The 18,848-nt window shown below is 36.1% G+C and overlaps 1 protein-coding gene across 10 annotated transcripts in view; it reads left to right on the top strand.

The window, feature by feature from the left end:
* LOC110464458 overlaps positions 1-18,848 on the top strand; it is a 255,107-nt gene that overhangs the window by 103,238 nt on the left and 133,021 nt on the right. For 5 of the 10 annotated variants that reach the window (XM_021519684.1, XM_021519685.1, XM_021519682.1 and 2 more), the window contains exons 34-40: positions 28-57; positions 306-875; positions 1,124-1,138; positions 2,310-2,348; positions 2,880-3,443; positions 5,551-5,619; positions 6,188-6,604. In XM_021519684.1, coding sequence (XP_021375359.1) covers positions 28-57; positions 306-875; positions 1,124-1,138; positions 2,310-2,348; positions 2,880-3,443; positions 5,551-5,619; positions 6,188-6,604 — 1,704 coding nt within the window. Of the gene's footprint in view, positions 1-27; positions 58-305; positions 876-1,123; positions 1,139-2,309; positions 2,349-2,879; positions 3,444-5,550; positions 5,620-6,187; positions 6,605-14,421; positions 14,482-18,848 lie in introns of all 10 variants that reach the window. The other 5 variants (XM_021519679.1, XM_021519680.1, XM_021519687.1 and 2 more) reach the window with 5 other exon arrangements.

Genomic DNA, 18,848 nt, shown 5'->3' with positions numbered 1-18,848 from the left:
AAACCTGTTGATTTTTTTTTTTTGCAGCCGGTCCTTTCGAAACAAACACTAAACAAGGTACCCGCAGTATGCAACATTATCAAAATATCGACGTTATTTCATAGTGATTGAAACTGAATTGGGAATATGTCCGTTTTATATGCAAATTAAGAACATTAATCATTTCTTATGCGCAGTAGTAAAAACAGCAAATAAAAAGCATGGAAATACATCGCTCCTGTTACAGCGAGTTACAGTTGATGATTGAATACCATGCATGTATCGTCTTTCTATTGTTTACGGAACAATTGTACATTATTTTCCAGAAGGCTGTAAATCTGGGCGAGTCGACTTGGTTATCGTTCTTGATTCCTCGACCAGTGTCGGAAACGACAACTTTCAGCTAATGAAGAACTTTGTAAAAGACCTAGTTGGCAAGGCAGATATTAATTCCGGAAACGTCCGCGTGGGGGTGCTGCTATACAGCTCCTCTGTCAGTGTACAGTTCCAGATGAGCGAGTACCAGAATAAAGCAGACGTTCTAGCGGCCATTGATGATATTGTTTACATCTACGGAAGTACAAACACTGCTGACGGTATAAAGAAAATGTGGAGCGAGATGTTTACACCAGCCAATGGCGACAGACCGGATGTGGATGATGTTGCTATAGTGATAACTGATGGTGTATCCAATATAAATTCACGCCGGACCATACCTGAAGCAACAAATGCGAAGAACAATGGGATACATATATATACCGTCGGAATCGGACTGATAGACACAACCGAAGTGGATGCTATAGCAACTGCTCCAGCTTCTGAAAACAGCTTCAACGTCGACAGTTTTACAGAATTAGTTAACCTACATCAGCAAATTTTCTCCTCGTTTTGCCCAGGTACAACATGAGACTGTAAATATCGCCTATTTTGCCAAAGATATTGTATGTTAATTCAATCCTCCTGTGTTTGACTTAGTGACATGTTATAAATCTCGCAGCTTTAAATTAATAAGAAAAAGGAAATACATTTATGGTCGATTGTATGAAGTTTTTTTTAAGATATCAGTTTTTATTAATGGAATAGAGGAATAAATTATGAGGGGAAAAAATATTGTACATTAACGCTATGCGATATTTTGTTTCAGTTGAGGAAGTTGAAGGTATGCTATAACCACCACCTGTTCGTGTAATAATACCTAATACTCATCGATATGTCTGTACTTATACTAAATATTGACACTTTGTGTGTAATAAAATATAAACATGCACCTTTACGTTGGAATCGAAGCACCGTATTATCCTACTAATACTTTGCTATTAAGGATCACCACGCCGTAATTTTGTCACGTTGCAATAAACAGCAAATTGTGTATAACTCACTCTAATATCAACATGTGTGTATGACAGTGTCCTTATGATCAACATGTGTGTATAACAGTGTCCTTATGATCAACAAGTGTGTATAACAGTGTCCTTATGATCAACATGTGTGTATGACAGTGTTATTATGATCAACATGTGTGTATGACAGTGTCCTTATGATCAACATGTGTGTATGAGAGTGTCCTTATGTTCAACATGTGTGTATTACAGTGTCCTTAAGTGTTCACATATGTTTGTAACTTACTGTTGTGAAATATGAACCAGTCAATTTAATTCAACCAGGATGAAACCAATACTAATACGAGTGAAGGAGGGAGCACAGTATTGTATATATAACCGGGCCACATTAAACTCGATTTCATTTTTTCTGTGATTTTTATCTCCGTACGGAAACGTTTTCCAGTTTGTCCGTGAGTTTATACCTGTGTGTTCCCGTGTCACGTGTCCGTGAGTTTATACCTGTGTTCCCGTGTCACGTATCCGTTTGTGTGTCCAGAAACTGCGACGTAAGTGTTTTTTGTCATTAACGCATGCTTTGTACCTGTTGACACCTGTCACCTGTTTCATCCTGTCAAAATAGATTATGTTGTCACTCTGTTATAACTCTAACACAAATAATCATAACGATTTTTAATGATACAATCCACTCTTTTAATTGCATAATAAATATTGTTTACCTTTTCATTCTGTATACCATTGTTAAATATAGAATATTTTTTATAACATTGATAAATCGACATATATACTGTCTTGGTAATGTGTACCATTGCATTGTCAATATGTTATATAAACAACTTTACCATATTTTATATTAATTGGAATAATGATGTTATATTTTTTCATTCTTAAAGTTTCAATATTTGACTGATTTACAATGATGCAATGTATTCTTAATGCGACCATTATATTATAACAATCACACTAAAGTATAAACACTGTATTTTACAGCCACGCCCATTCCAATTACACTACCACCACCTGTATCAGGTAATGCATCATTCTATAAAAATGTGTTTAACAAATTAGTTTCTTTTTATCCTGCCTCATCGATAAACAAAATAATTTTGTAAACACATGTGTAGTATGTGTTAGCGTGATGATTGTAATTTAAGATAGAATATTCTTATTTCAATTAGACATATAGAATATCATTATGTGTCTTACAAACTTACTCTTTTTGATAAAGTATAAGATTTTTTAATGGAATTTTGTTACATATCCTTTTGTTTAGGAGTTTAGCACGTGACAATGTAGCAATAATCTGCTCGCTGTTTAAAAATTGTCATTTCTGTGAATTTAACTTAAATATGTATTTGTGTACTTGATAAAAAATTCAAATGTTGTGTTTGACAATTTTCATCTGCTATTTTATGTTCACAACATATTGTGAAAGTCTAAGAACAAAAGTACAGAGTTTTTTTCAGATGACGGTTCTGTGCAAGTAAGGATTTTCAAATAACATATTTAACAACATTAATAGACATGTAAACCGGTACTAACATTGTGTTTTCGTTTCAGATTGTGCTCTGTCGAAGGTGGACCTCATCATCATCATCGATGCCTCGACGAGTGTAGGGCAAGATAACTACGACCTAATGCTTCAGTTCTGTAAAGATTTCTTAGAAAATGCAGATATCGACTCTGGTAATGTTAGAGTAGGCGCTCTTATCTACAGTTCCGGGGTAGAAGTTCAGTTCAATCTCAATACATTTAGCACTAGAGATGACATAAACCAGGCTATCGATGAGATCCCCTACATTTACGGAAGTACAAACACGGCTGACGCACTGAGGACGATGAGGAACATGTTCAACGCCGCCGACGGAGATCGTGAGGATGTCCCAAACATCTGTATCGTTATAACAGACGGTGTATCCAACATCAATTCCCGGAGAACCATCCCGGAAGCCGACAAGGCGAGAGACGTTGATATCCATATCTACGCTATAGGTATCGGTCTGACAGATACCACAGAGTTAGACGGCATCGCCAATAAACCTACTGCCGATAACAGCTTCAATGTTCAAGGATTTGCAGAATTAAAAGCTCTCAGCGAGAAAGTTTTCTCTTCCTTATGTCCAAGTAAGTCTTTTTTATAATCATTCGTTTATCTTATATCATTTAAATACTTACTGTATAAAGGCAAACCTATTCTGGATATTTATTTGTTTTAGATTATTGATCTTAAAATCTGTATAAATTGATTTATTTTTGCGTAAAGTTAATACTGTTTATTTGCCCTAGTGTAATAACCGTAAGTGTAAACTGTTGATGGTGTTTGTGTTTATGTGTTGTTAATCAGGTTATAATGTATTCTTTGTATGTGTTTCACTTTGTGATGTTTTGTCTCTCACGCGCTAACCTTACTTCAACTAGTTATGTTCTGTAAAATCATTAATTTTCGTGGGGTTAAATTTTCGTGGTTTTCATATACTAGCCTGTTTCAATGACATTATATTTCGATGATTTCTGATTTTCACCTATCTATATCATTCCAAATCGATTTTTTTCGTGGGGATTTAATTTCGTGGATTTGTTGTTTATCCACAAATTAAACGAAATTTAATGTCCCACGAAAAAATATGATTTTACAGTATCCAGTATTAAGTTATTTATGATTTTTTTTTTATTATAATTTATATACTACTTGATACCACCTACCGGTAGCACGATACATTCATTACCACGCGTTGCCTTTATGCTAATACTCAAAAGGAAGTTGAGAACGATTTGAGAACAACATAAGAACATGTTAACGGATTTCCCATTTTGGCATTAATTTTCCCAAAAACGAACGTCTGCACGCGCCAAGTGATGTCTTAAACCGAAAATAGTTTTCACACAACGATGCTCCGCATAAGAAAATAGTCCGTGAGAAACGTATTATTGTAATGTTATGGAAATATATTATAAGGAAAACAACACCATTTTAAACGTAAATGTGCATATGGAGAAGTAAATGGGGAGACTATTGTTTCAGAAATATGTTTCTGTATAGCTTTTATGGCGCTTTTAGTCAAATAGTACAATTAAAGCCTATTAGTTACTAAAAATAAAAATCTCCTAACCAAAATTTACAATGTCCAGTGAGGTCAGATTTTTTCTTTCGGGCCCTTTCAGCCAGAAATAAACAAACGCTGTCCGACACCACATTGCAGTAGAATGTGCTTTTGAACATTTCACATGTTTGTCGCTTTGACACAATACATAGCAAGGAAGAATTATAAGTATCATAATATTTAAATCTAATGTGATATTTGTGTTCACATTTGGATTTGAATAAAAAGAAATATATGTAATGAGAGTATGCACGCGAGAGGGTACTGTAGGGAATTTCAAACCGCACAAAGTACGTTAATAGGTTTAAACGTAAAATAAATTTCCCATTTATACCGATGATTGAGATGTTGTTTGGATTATCAATCCCTGTACCGGTATTATAAAAAGTGAGAATTTGCCTACTTTTCACGGCTGGAAAGACGTATATGTTAGCGTGAAGTTTACGGATAGCTGCCCCCCGCTAAAACGTATGGTTTTACAGTTAAGGATTTTTCCATACAAATTAAGAATGTCAGAAAAAAAAATGTCTTTTGTCAATTTCTAGACATGAATTGTTCATAAGGAGTATCAAACTATATTATCATGGAAAAGGTTTTGGTAAGATTATGTATAAAACCGTCTTCACTGAATTGTCCCTTTAAGGTCCAAGGTATTCCTCCGCGAAAATCTTTTGTCTATGTTAATCACAGACCGAGGAACTCGATGATCATTAAGGACAGAAGTAATATGGAAAAAATAGTATGTAGTTGACTGTTTATGTAGGACGAAATATATAAGGCAGTAGTATATAGATGATAAACAGTTAATCACACATTTTTTTCAGGTTTTGTCTTTCGAACTATTTTCTCATTGTTTGCACGTGTATACCATCTCGAGTCCAGCAGCGGTGGCATCCCGATTTTATCCACGTGCTCTCCATGTAAAAAATGCTCTCACGACACACTCTGAAAACACAGTGTTATAACCCAGATATATGTTTACAGTAGCATAGCTTGTTCTATTAATTTTAATTAACTAGCTATATGTTCTGTGTGGTTTTATATATATACACCTGTGTGTGTATGTAAACATTGTCTATATTTTGTTACACATGTTACACCACTGTTTGTTTGTGTATGTGTTGCACAAGAAGTGTCACTTGTCACGTCTAAACCCACTCCTGCACACACGACAACCATACAGCCGACAACAATCACAGGTAACAATGTTGTGTTTGTAACTCCTTGTCTAATGATTCACTAAGCATGGCGGTTAACGTTATCGGCGGGTTATTAGACGCTTGTTTCGTTTTCTTGTCTATATGATCTTTGTTTTAGTAATAGCGTAAGGGGTTATTGTTAATGTCCATTAATTGATTAAATATCGCAATTTACTAACAGCGATTTCCCTTTGAAACGATTATTAATACTGTTGCCGATACACATTCTTTAGCTACGATATGTAAATGATTTGTAGGACTCTGTTTTGTTTTTTAATGCATGAACAGAAAGCACATAATATCATGGCATTATAAGAGATTTACTGTGGTCGTTATCGTTTGGTTACTACCTTTAATTATATAATCTCTTTTAACAAGAGGTTCTCTGATTATGTCGATATCTATATAAAACTAAAATGCTTGAGCATATTTTCTTCTTCTGAAAACATGTAATAAATATAACGATGTGTAAGAACTTCTTATCGAGTTACACTAATCATTAAGCAGAACAATGTACTGTGATAAAATAAATTGAACTAACTCGATATGACGTTACTTTTCATTCCAGTCACAGAAGCCCCAACACCTGCACCGCGAGCATTTGATCTTGTCATCGTTCTGGATTCTTCGGTGACGCGGGAAAAGTGGCGCTGGATTCAAAGGTATGCTACCACCGTTGTTCAACAGCTTAGCATAGACAACGAGAAGTTCCGAGTGGGTGCCCTTCGGTACAGCACTAACCAGAACGTCGAGTTCCAGCTAGCAGACTACCCTACCAAGAACGAAGTTATCCAAGCTCTTCGCCGTACTCGATATCAATCAGGGCAAACAAACACAGCCGAGGCCCTAGAGTATGTTAGGACCCGGATGTTTAGACCCAACAATGGCGACAGAGACTTTGCTAGAAACTTCATCCTCCTGATTACCGGAAATGACGAAAGCACAGACAGATATGAGGCGTTCCGTGCAGCAGAGAGAAACGAAGATGACGGAACCTACCTGTTCACGGTGGGAGTGGGACTCCGGGACCACAGTGAACTGGACGAGGTATCGTCACATGCTCTTGACGACTACCAGAAGCTGTTCCTACTATCTGATAGGCCAAATGATATATCGGATGATCTTGCTTTCCTCGAATCTGGTAAGTGTGATTACGATTTCTAATACATTGGCACATCCCTTAGACCTCATGTTATAGCAGCCATAATAAAATAAGAACAATGATGTGATGATTTTCAGATACCAGCAACATTTATATATCGACCAGTTATTGTGTCGCCTACGATGGATGTCGGCAGAGACACATAGGCGTTCCTTATTCGACGGCGGCGGCGGCAGCGACGGCGGCGTCAACAATGTTAAGGTTTTACGTTTAGCTCTGTTTCTGACAAAGCTACACCAACACAACCTCGATCATAGATGTAGCATGGGTAGTGGAGCCTACTGCACTAAAAACATTTCATTGAATTTTTGGAATTTTTTGGTAAAAACTTCAAATTTCTTGACTTAGAAAAAAACTCAACGTTAAGGTTTTGCGTTTAGCTCTTGCATGTTAGGCTCTTTCTGACAAAGTATAAGAGCTAGACCAACCAAACCTCCATCATACATGTATCATGGGTAGTAGAGAAAACATTTCATGGACTTTTTCGGATAAAACCTGAAATTTCTGGACTTTGTAAAAAAAAAAAAATGTTATGATTTTGCGTTTAGGTCCGTTTCCTTATGTGCTATGTCAACTGCTTATTATAATGACAAAGCAGGACAGGCGACACATATAATTAGGCGTAATTCTTGTATATTAAAGCATCTGCCTATAAAACCAACATACCTTTATCACATAACTGATAATCGGAATATACAGATTATCCTTAGATGGATATCACCTGCTCATACCGGTGAAATAAAATAATCTCAAGAATATTTGAAATGAAGATTATCTCGGTATTATTGTATCTCTCTATAAAAAGCAGATCATCTTTGTATCCTTAACGGTAATTGTAGTGTGATAACCTGTTTATAACGATCTTTCTTATTCGAACACTATATTTAGTGCCAATGATCGAGGTGATATCAAAATACAACATCAGCATGTCCATTAAATAACATGTGTACAAAGATCATGTGCCTATATAAGCAATATCAGGATGACCTATGATGATGTGTTCTAAAATATGGCCACCTAGCCTCCCTTGCACGGTCGTTATCGACTGGAAAATATTATATCCCAGCCTTTTATGACAAAACGTTTACTCACAAAGGAATAACGCTATAATACTGGTTTAACTGGTAATGAATAAAATAAGGAAAGGTACATTGTAACTCATTCATTTGCCTTTTAAAAACAACAACAGAGAGTATTAGTTTATCAAGTTTTATATATTTCCCTTATTACTTACAGTGTCTGACTCTCCGCCGGATGGGTTCCGCGGCCGTCCGTATCCTCCACCCTGTAAGTAACTGTTCGCACAATACTCATCCGTATTCCTTTATGGAGAAATTAACGTACAAAGCGTATGAAAAGTGTTTACCATTTTACCGGATTAAAATATATATTTCTTTTCGTATCTTACTGAATACGTTATGCTATATCCGATTGTTACCTCCATGCAACGTCTAAAAAGTCTACCAATTCCCAGGTAACGTATTGATCTACAATTATAACTTCTTATAATAAAGCATGTTTGTACTACCATGCTGATTTGCTAAAACACTTATAATATACTATTTAGTGATATCGACAGTGTGTCCATTTTTCAAATCAGGAAAACGGAAATTAAGAAACAAGAAAAGTTTCGTTGTAACTCTAGAAAGATCAACGTAACCCCTACAGACGAAGATTAGCAGTGTAAACGTGTTCTCTGTCGGAAAGCATTAAAAGCACATATATAGGATTGCTTTTTAAATACTTTGATATATTACAGTATTATTAAAATCGGGCTATCTCTTAGTTGCTTAGAGCGTTGCTTAGAGCGATACGTATTCGTCTTAAACTTAAATTGTAAAAATGTGCTTACTTTAACAAACCTTGTTTTTATAGCCACTACACCAATACCGATCACCCTGCCCCCACCCGTGTCAGGTGAGTACTTCGTCCTCTCAAAACAGTCATTCGTTTAAGCATACAGGCGTCCAGTACACCATTAAAACAGTTAAGCATACTTTAACCCACATATGCATTTGTTGCGCTGTGATAACCATGTGATTGGTGACGTATTACTTTATTGCCAAAGTTATCACCTGTAAAAGAAAATGGCAATCACATGATATTACTCCAATAACATTGCATACCTAGTTATGGAATGTTCGATTTTTTTCCAAGTATCAATTTTATTTCCCTTTCAAGAATATTTAAAGGCTGCCGTGATTAGGAAACTTGGGGTCAGCTTCTTAACAATTTAGTGTCCTCATGCAAGAGGGCTCTCATTCTTTCATGCACAATATAAACATTATAAAGAAGTGTGCTTTCACTCTTTCATTCTTCAAATGTTTAATCTAGTGTATCTATTTGTAAAGGGTAGAAAGAAGAGTAGGGACAATTATACATGTATAGATATAACATTATATACTTAGTGTGCATGACCATCAAATATAATCTTATTATGAAATTTCTATCCTTTTTGTAGATGTATAGATGTTATGTTATGCTGTTTATGAAGTATCACATAAGGAGAAGAGAAAAAAGATAGTTTCAAGTTATATATAGTGTAGAATCATTTATTTTCGTGGGATAACAGTACGTGGTTTTCATATACTAGCCTGTTTCAGGGACATTATATTTCGCTGATTTCTGATTTCCTCCTTTCTATATCATATCAAATTAATGTTTTCGTGGGGATTTAATTTCATGGATTTTTGTTATCCACAAAATAAACAAAATTTAATGTCCCACCAAAATTAATGATTTTACAGTAGTAATTTAAGAATTAATACATACATTAGTTTTTTTTTTTTTTTTACAATTGATTCCCAATTATTGTGCCCCACGCTGTTCGATATTAACGAACTACATTACAGTATTGAAGATATTTTAGTGACTTGAAAGTGTACATAATTTATATGCCTGATACTTGATAAAAATAAATCACCATTCCTTAACAATTTAATCAATAACTAAATACTGAGTTTCGTCAGGGCTTGTTAGACGTTTAATAAATAGCAATACACAACGAAACACATTATTTGATTTTCAGATTGTGCGTTATCGAAGGTTGATCTGATCATCATCATAGACGCCTCCACCAGTGTAGGACAAGACAACTACGATAAAATGCTGACTTTCTGTAAGGATTTCCTGAGCAACGCCGACATTGATTCCGGTAACGTACGTGTGGGTGCCTTGATCTACAGTTCCGGGGTAGAAGTTCAGTTCAATCTAAATACACATTCAACTAGAGCTGGTATAAACCAGGCTATCGATGAGATCCCCTACATTTACGGAAGTACGAACACGGCTGACGCACTGAGGACGATGAGGAACATGTTCAACGCCGCCGACGGGGATCGTGATGATGTTCCAAACATCTGTATCATCTTAACAGACGGTGTATCCAACATCAATTCACGGAGAACTGTCCCGGAAGCCGACAAGGCAAGAGTTGCAGACATCCACATCTACGCTATAGGTATCGGTCTGAAGGATACCAAAGAGTTAGACGGCATTGCCAACAAACCAGCATCAGAAAACAGCTTTAACGTGCAGACTTTTGATGAGCTCAATGCTCTCAGTGACCAGGTCTTCTCGTCGCTCTGTCCAGGTAAGTCACCAAAAGAATATCTAGATTTCACTGACTCAATTCATACTATATCATACTTAAATATACTAATATTCATAAAAAAAACTACCGAGTTTTCCTCTGTTTCAAATTACAGTATAGCTAATGTAGTTTGGTTTCCGCGCTATATTCATATTAGGCAGTGTTATCTTTTAATTTGTCCTAGATATAATTTAAATTAAACAGCGTTTATTGAAAACAATTTTCAAATAACAAACGTTCGTGATAACGGGATGTCTTGATAGTATTGTAACTATTTCATCTATCTATATCTGTGATTTGACGGTTGTTTTGACATTCACGTTTGTGTCCTGTATGTATCGTGTCTTGAATCTGTATTTTTAATACATGTTTATCGACATAATGTGTTGTGCAAAAATGTCTGCTGTGATTGTCCTGTGTTTGTTGTCACGTGGCGTACAGGATTATCACGTACTGAGTCTCCGGTCATTACGACTCCTTCCACGACCACAGAAACAGGTAAACATCCTATGTCCCTCAAATTGAAATGTATTCTACTAACAAGTCGCCCAATGCCGCGATAATCGCATTGCTGAGTACTTACAGCTGATAATCGCATTGCTGAGTACTTACAGCACAATCAAGCATCTGACCGTTAATGATTGCTAATGAAACTCTTCATGCAGCCTAATTTTGGTTATGAATTATTTATCAGATCAATTCATTTTAATTCTACTTTTTATCCAAATATTTAAACATTCAAAATGTTAGAATAACAAAACCGGAAATAATATATTTTAAGTAATTGCAATACCAAGTTTTGTATGATACATCATTATTCAAAAACTGCTATATCAAAACACGTATGCTTTCCTTTTTCTCCAACTCAATATTGTTGCTAACTAAATACGACCTGAAAGCAACTATGGAAATTTAGCTATGAACAAAACCTTCGTACATATCCTGTGTGTGTGTTGTTGTTTTACCAATCTGTGTATATAACACTGGAGTTAAAGATTCAGAGATGTGTTTAGTGCTACACTTTAAAACGTAGATGTTGATTTATAAATACGTGAAGAAATTATTTATGTATATCAAACTGTTTAACAAAACTATGCTATCGTTTGAAAACTTGACATTAAGTTCCTATCATGTTTGTGGTGTTACTGTTTACATTATGCACACACATATATGTATTTCATTATATTTCCTATTAACATGTATCAACTATGTTTGCTATATGTGTATATGTAAGTTTAATTCTAATCATGTAAACAATCAATTTCAGTTTGTTTGTCGGACGGTTTATTTTATATTAGATTTGCAAGTTGGTTAGTGACAATGCATGTAGTTTGTGAAAATATTTTTGTTTTTCTCTTTCCTTTCTTATTTCATTATTTTGACATCGTGTATCACAGTTTAGATTAATGCGCTATGAGCTATTTTAAATAAAATGTTTGTAGATATTTTTATCACGTTTTAGTAAATATCTTAATTTCAATTATCAGGAATGGTGCATGGTAATGATTGCATGCACAAACACATTTTTTGGTTTTTAGTTATTTCAGTTATGTTTTCATCAACAGCTTCTTGCGGGTATATACATGTCCTTTCGACATTTCAAATATTAATTTGCTTAATGACAAACGCATTGAATTGTGGTAGGTCTGGGGCAGAGTGACAATATGATATAAAACAGGTCGAAACCATCCAACTGTTTCATGTTAACATCAGTATCATAAGTGCATGATGATTACCAATTGTTTTAAAGCAATATAATCGTAAGAATATTTTTATTAAATAAATGTTCAGAATGGTCATTTGAGGTTGTATGCTCTGAATTGGTTTTTTTATAATGTTCGACGCATGATAAACTTATTTAAATCTATTCAATACAGCATATACCATATTGACTCATCATATGGGGTTACAGTTAGGGACATCAAATGGTGCATTTCTTGTCATATTTTAAGTACGCTTTTAAAGTAAATAACAAAAACAGATATATATTTAAGTAGTAGTTTAGTAATATTACCTGTTTTCTTATTGTTCTGACTCAAATGTCATCTGCTAACAACTACGTACAATGCATGCTGTGTACTATCAGAGTAAGCATTCAGTGACAAGCCTTGCTCTACGTGTTATATCAATGTCCATTTTTATTTATTAATTATTATTTCCGATATGTCGCGCTATTTTGTCTAAATTTCAGCAAATCTGTTATCTTGTCCACCTTGTCTTTGTTATCACGTGTTTTGTAATTTCACGTTTTGTTTAACAGTTTTGTCATAGAATATCTCAATGTTATAATAATGTAGTCATATGTCTTGCAATTAAGTGGAATGTATGATATCATTAAACAACACTGATATACACGTTTACCAGTGAGGTCCATGATGTCCTAATACAAATACTCTAATTATGAAGGTATGTAAAGTTTCATCTGAAACTATATGAGAGGTTTAAAATTCGCGAATAACCGAAATAATGAAAATAAATATGTTTTTTTACCAATAGATTATTCATTTACAAAAACACATATCAGTAACAATTCAATTTTGGCTTTTGTCATACTTTCCAGCTACAATATATGAGTATATGTTCTCGCGGATAAATAAATGTACAGTAATGTTGTATTATGTCGACAAAGACGAAGGGCAATGCTAGATATCGGTACCACAGTGTCCGTCGCATTCGTCATTTTTTCTTTGACCAATGTTTCCTTCAGTCAGAGAGCGAAATGTTGAGTAGAGCGATAAAGGCTCAATAGGCCTCTTGTTTACGACAATCAAGTTAAGAATTTATAACCTCCATGGATTGATATTAACAACATCATGACATACCTTAATAAACAGAAAAATGCGGCCTGTGTAATAGTTATTTAACACTTCCTCGTTCCAAATCGCCATGACTAACTTCAAAAGAAAGGCGATGTCAACCCGGTAGGTATTTAGGATATGATATGATTACATCAACGTCATATTTCTCATAACACAGAGTTACCTCGTACTGACAATTCGTATGTTAAAATATTCTTGTAGGATATTTTAATGTATCCCTGTCCAGGATTTATAAACGATACATTTGTTTCCCATCAGTTACCGACGCTCCCACACCTCCTCCACGAGCCTTTGATTTAGTCATCGTACTGGATTCGTCTGTTACACAACAACAATGGCAATGGATTCAACAATACGCCAGAATGGTCGCTGGTCGACTCAGTATTGACAACGAGAAGTTCCGTGTCGGCCTTCTGCGGTATAGTTCCGGTCAATCAGTACAATTCCAACTAAACGATTTCTCCACACGACAGGAACTATTAGCTGCCATGAACAATGTACAATACCAAGGGGGTGATACAAATACAGCCGAAGCCCTTGATTATGTTAGGACCCGGATGTTTAGACCCAACAATGGCGACAGAGACTTTGCGAGAAACTTTATTCTCCTAATTACCGGAAATGACGAAAGCACCGACAGGTATGGGGCGTTCCGAGCAGCGGAGAGAAACGAAGACGACGGAACCTACCTGTTCACGGTGGGAGTGGGACTCGGGGACCACAGCGAACTGGACGAGGTATCGTCACATCCTCTGGACGAATACCAGCGTCTGTTCTTACTGACTGACCGACCAGAGGATATTGACGACGAGTTAGCTATGCTAGAAGCATGTAAGTTAATTACTTGTTGATAAATACAGACAAAAAAATCATCTCTTATCGATTTAAGTAAATAAGTTTTGCAAGTATTAAATGATCTATAATGTTATCTAGAAATTTGCATTATAAGTAATGTATTCAGATACATTTATTATACTTAATTCAATATTACCTCGTTCCTATTATTCTTATGACTTCTTTTATATATATGTTTAGTACCAGAGGATCCACCGGCTGGATTCAGGGGTAGACCATATCCACCTCCGAGTAAGTATACAGCTTCAAATCCTATTTTGATTCAGAGATGTTCACATAATCACCATTAGAAAGCATCACAATGACGTCATATCAATTCGAATTCAATGCTCAATACAGAAACGACAGAATTTCGAAGGTATATAAAAGTTTCNTATTCTCCTAATTACCGGAAATGACGAAAGCACCGACAGGTATGAGGCGTTCCGGGCAGCGGAGAGAAACGAAGACGACGGAACCTACCTGTTCACGGTGGGAGTGGGACTCAGGGATCACAGCGAACTGGACGAGGTATCGTCACATCCTCTGGACGAATACCAGCGTCTGTTCTTACTGACTGACCGACCAGAGGATATTGATGACGAGTTAGCTATGCTAGAAGCATGTAAGTTAATTACTTGTTGATAAATACAGACAAAAAAATCATCTCTTATCGATTTAAGTAAATAAGTTTTGCAAGTATTAAATGATCTATAATGTTATCTAGAAATTTGCATTATAAGTAATGTATTCAGATACATTTATTATACTTAATTCAATATTACCTCGTTCCTATTATTCTTATGACTTCTTTTATATATATGTTTAGTACCAGAGGATCCACCGGCTGGATTCAGGGGTAGACCATATCCACCTCCGAGTAAGTATACAGCTTCAAATCCTATTTTGATTCAGAGATGTTCACATAATCACCATTAGAAAGCATCACAATGACGTCATATCAATTCGAATTCAATGCTCAATACAGAAACGACAGAATTTCGAAGGTATATAAAAGTTTCATCTGAAACTGTATGAGAGGTTTAAAATTCGCGAATAACCGAAATAATGAAAACTAATATATTATGTTTACCAATAGATTATTACTATTTACAAAAACACATATCAGTAACAATTCAATTTTCGCTTTTGTCATAATTTCCAGCTACAATATATGAGTATATGATCTCGCGGATAAGTAAATGTACAGTAATGTTGTATAATGTCGACAAAGACGAAGGGCAACGCTAGATATCGGTACCACAGTGTCCGTCGCATTCGTCATTTTTTTCTTTGATTGAATACCAGTTCAGAACAGATTTAACCATTTTGCTTCGTTAAACGTATCAAAATTCGTTTACTGACACTCTAGTCTTACATGTGGTACATTAACAGACATATTTAACCAATGTTTCCTTCAGTCAGAGAGCGGCATATAGAGTAGAGCGATAAAGGCTCCATATGCCTCTTGTGTGCGACATTCAAGTTTATAATTTATAACCCCCATGGATTGATATTCACAGCATCATAGCATAACCTTAATAAACAGAAAAGGCCTCCTTTATAATAGTAATCTAACTTTGACACTTTCTCGTTCAAAATCGCCATTACTACCTTCAAAAGCAAGGCGATGTCAACCCGGTAGGTGTTTAAGAATATGATTTCTCCCACCCTTCACAGGTGTGTCTCCCGTTATAGCCGGGAAAGGTCAGCCTGTCACCCCCTAGAGGGAGATAGCCTCGTGCCGGTTAGCACGTGTTCAATTGTGACATCATTAAAATGCGTCATCGGTAATTGTGACGTCATCAAAAATGAATGACGATAGGCATTCCCCACATGTGTTTTTATTTACAAACATGGCATACTACTGTCGGTGGAGCTGTGACTGAAGTAATATGATGGGAGAAAAATAATCATCCCCTACCGTGAGGGTGTAACCGAGAAATCTCCAACCCTCGGGGTGAATTATTTGGTTGTCTACCTCTCGGCAGAGTCTCAGGTTATACAACCAAAAAATATCACCCCTCGGGTAGGAGATTTCTCTGTCACACCCTCAACGTAGGGGGAAATTCTATTAATCATTACATCAACGTCATATTTCTCATTACAGAGTTACCTCGTACTGACAGTTTATATGTTAAAATATTCTTGTAGGATATTTTAATGTATCCTTGTCCAGGATTTATAAACGATACATTTGTTTCCCATCAGTTACCGACGCTCCCACACCTCCTCCACGAGCCTTTGATTTAGTCATCGTACTGGATTCGTCTGTTACACAACAACAATGGCAATGGATTCAACAATACGCCAGAATGGTCGCTGGTCGACTCAGTATTGACAACGAGAAGTTCCGTGTCGGCCTTCTGCGGTATAGTTCCGGTCAATCAGTACAATTCCAACTAAACGATTTCTCCACACGACAGGAACTATTAGCTGCCATGAACAATGTACAATACCAAGGGGGTGATACAAATACAGCCGAAGCCCTTGATTATGTTAGGACCCGGATGTTTAGACCCAACAATGGCGACAGAGACTTTGCGAGAAACTTTATTCTCCTAATTACCGGAAATGACGAAAGCACCGACAGGTATGGGGCGTTCCGAGCAGCGGAGAGAAACGAAGACGACGGAACCTACCTGTTCACGGTGGGAGTGGGACTCGGGGACCACAGCGAACTGGACGAGGTATCGTCACATCCTCTGGACGAATACCAGCGTCTGTTCTTACTGACTGACCGACCAGAGGATATTGACGACGAGTTAGCTATGCTAGAAGCATGTAAGTTATTTACTTGTTGATAAATACAGACAAAAAATCATCTCTTATCGATTTAAGTAAATAAGTTTTGCAAGTGTTAAATGATCTATAATGCTATCTATAAATTTGCATTATAAGTTATGTATTCAGATAAATTAATTAATTCATTATTACCCCGTTCCGATTATTCTTATGACTTCTGTTATATATATGTTTAGTACCAGAGGATCCGCCGGCTGGATTCAGGGGTAGGCCATATCCACCTCCGAGTAAGTATACAGCGTCAAATCCTGTTTTTATTCAGAGATGTTCACATAATCACCATCAAAAAGCATCACAATGACGTCATCTTAATTCCAATTCAATGTTTAATACAGAAACGACAGAGTTATGAAGACGAATGTTATCGTTAAACATATCTTTCTCACTCATCTGGCCCATTAAGCTAACCGTAGATTGTTATTGTACTTGTGATCGCTCTTCTATCGTTTTGATTGAATTGTAACCTCTTTTCTTACAGGTACAACACCCATTCCTATCACTCTTCCACCTCCTGTTTCTGGTACGTTATCCAATACATTTTCCATATCTTGCCTCTGGTAAATATCCTTATTGCTTTTCAGCACTTGTCTCAAGTAAGTTTTCAATTTTTCTTCTAAATCCGTTCTCTTGTACATTATCAAGTACTTCTTCTATTTCTTGCCTCTTGTTTGAAAATATTCCTATAAATACTATTTATGGTAGGGTATCAAATAAATCGTCTATTTCATGACTCTTTTATGTTTTAATTTCCATTAGTTTATCATCACCAGTTACTTTCATTAGAATATGGAAACGAAGGAAATGTTGGGTATAAATGGTAGCCACTAAAGTTAAAACTAAGTGCTAAAGAATAGGCAAAGAAAGTACTCTAATATCAAAACATAATAACAGGTTCAAAAGAGCCGTTATAAAATTCTTCTTAAAGCGATTAAAACATAAGGATACAAATGGGTCACTCTTTTCTTCGTGGGACTCACAAATGAGTTTTAATGCATGTGAGGTTTTATCAACCAAATCAAGTAAATAATAATATACATGACAGCGAGTGTTATGACCATTCAAACTGGAAAAAATGTAATATTCTCTCTTGAAAGAGACTATGTGACTTTCATGAGCTTTTCTTCGCCATGTAACTATTATTTTACACATGTTTTAACAAGAATGTGTGTTGTGCTGTTATTCCAAGCATATCAGTCCTGTAAAGTATATAAAGGTTATGAATAAGTGCTTGGTTGAGAAATGCAATGTTCGCGGTATGATGCACAACGTACTATTTTTGTCCATAGATTGTGCCCTGTCCAAAGTCGATCTGATCATCATCATAGACGCCTCCACCAGTGTAGGACAAGATAACTACGATAAAATGCTGGCTTTCTGTAAGGATTTCCTCAGGAACGCCGACATTGATTCCGGTAACGTACGTGTGGGTGCTTTGATCTACAGTTCCGGGGTAGAAGTTCAGTTCAATCTCAATACATTCAGCACGAGAAATGACATAAACCAGGCTATCGATGAGATCCCTTACATTTACGGAAGTACAAACACGGCTGACGCACTGAGGACTATGAGGAACATGTTCAACGCCGCCGACGGGGATCGTGAGGATGTTCCAAACATCTGTATCATCTTAACAGACGGTGTATCCAACATTAATTCCCGGAGAACCGTCCCGGAAGCCGACAAGGCTAGACTTGCAGACATCCACATCTACGCTATAGGTATCGGTCTAAAGGATACCAAAGAGTTAGACGGCATTGCCAACAAACCAGCATCAGAAAACAGCTTTAACGTGCAGACCTTTGACGAGCTCAACGCTCTAAGTGACCAAGTCTTCTCGTCACTTTGTCCAGGTAAATGTTATTATTTTTTCTAAACGTATATATAGTTGTTTCATATATTTGTCTATGTTCATGTTTAAATGTTATTTGTTTATTTTGCACATGTTCATTTATAATGTTTATGTTTAAATGTTTCTAATACAATCTGTCTATGTACTTTCTGAACAATACGTAATATC

The sequence above is a fragment of the Mizuhopecten yessoensis genome, unplaced genomic scaffold (genome assembly GCF_002113885.1).
Source record: "Mizuhopecten yessoensis strain PY_sf001 unplaced genomic scaffold, ASM211388v2 scaffold10989_2, whole genome shotgun sequence".
Taxonomy (NCBI): domain Eukaryota; kingdom Metazoa; phylum Mollusca; class Bivalvia; order Pectinida; family Pectinidae; genus Mizuhopecten; species Mizuhopecten yessoensis.
The sequence above is the reverse complement of the archived record's forward strand: the minus strand, read 5'-3'. Positions and strand labels throughout refer to the sequence as shown.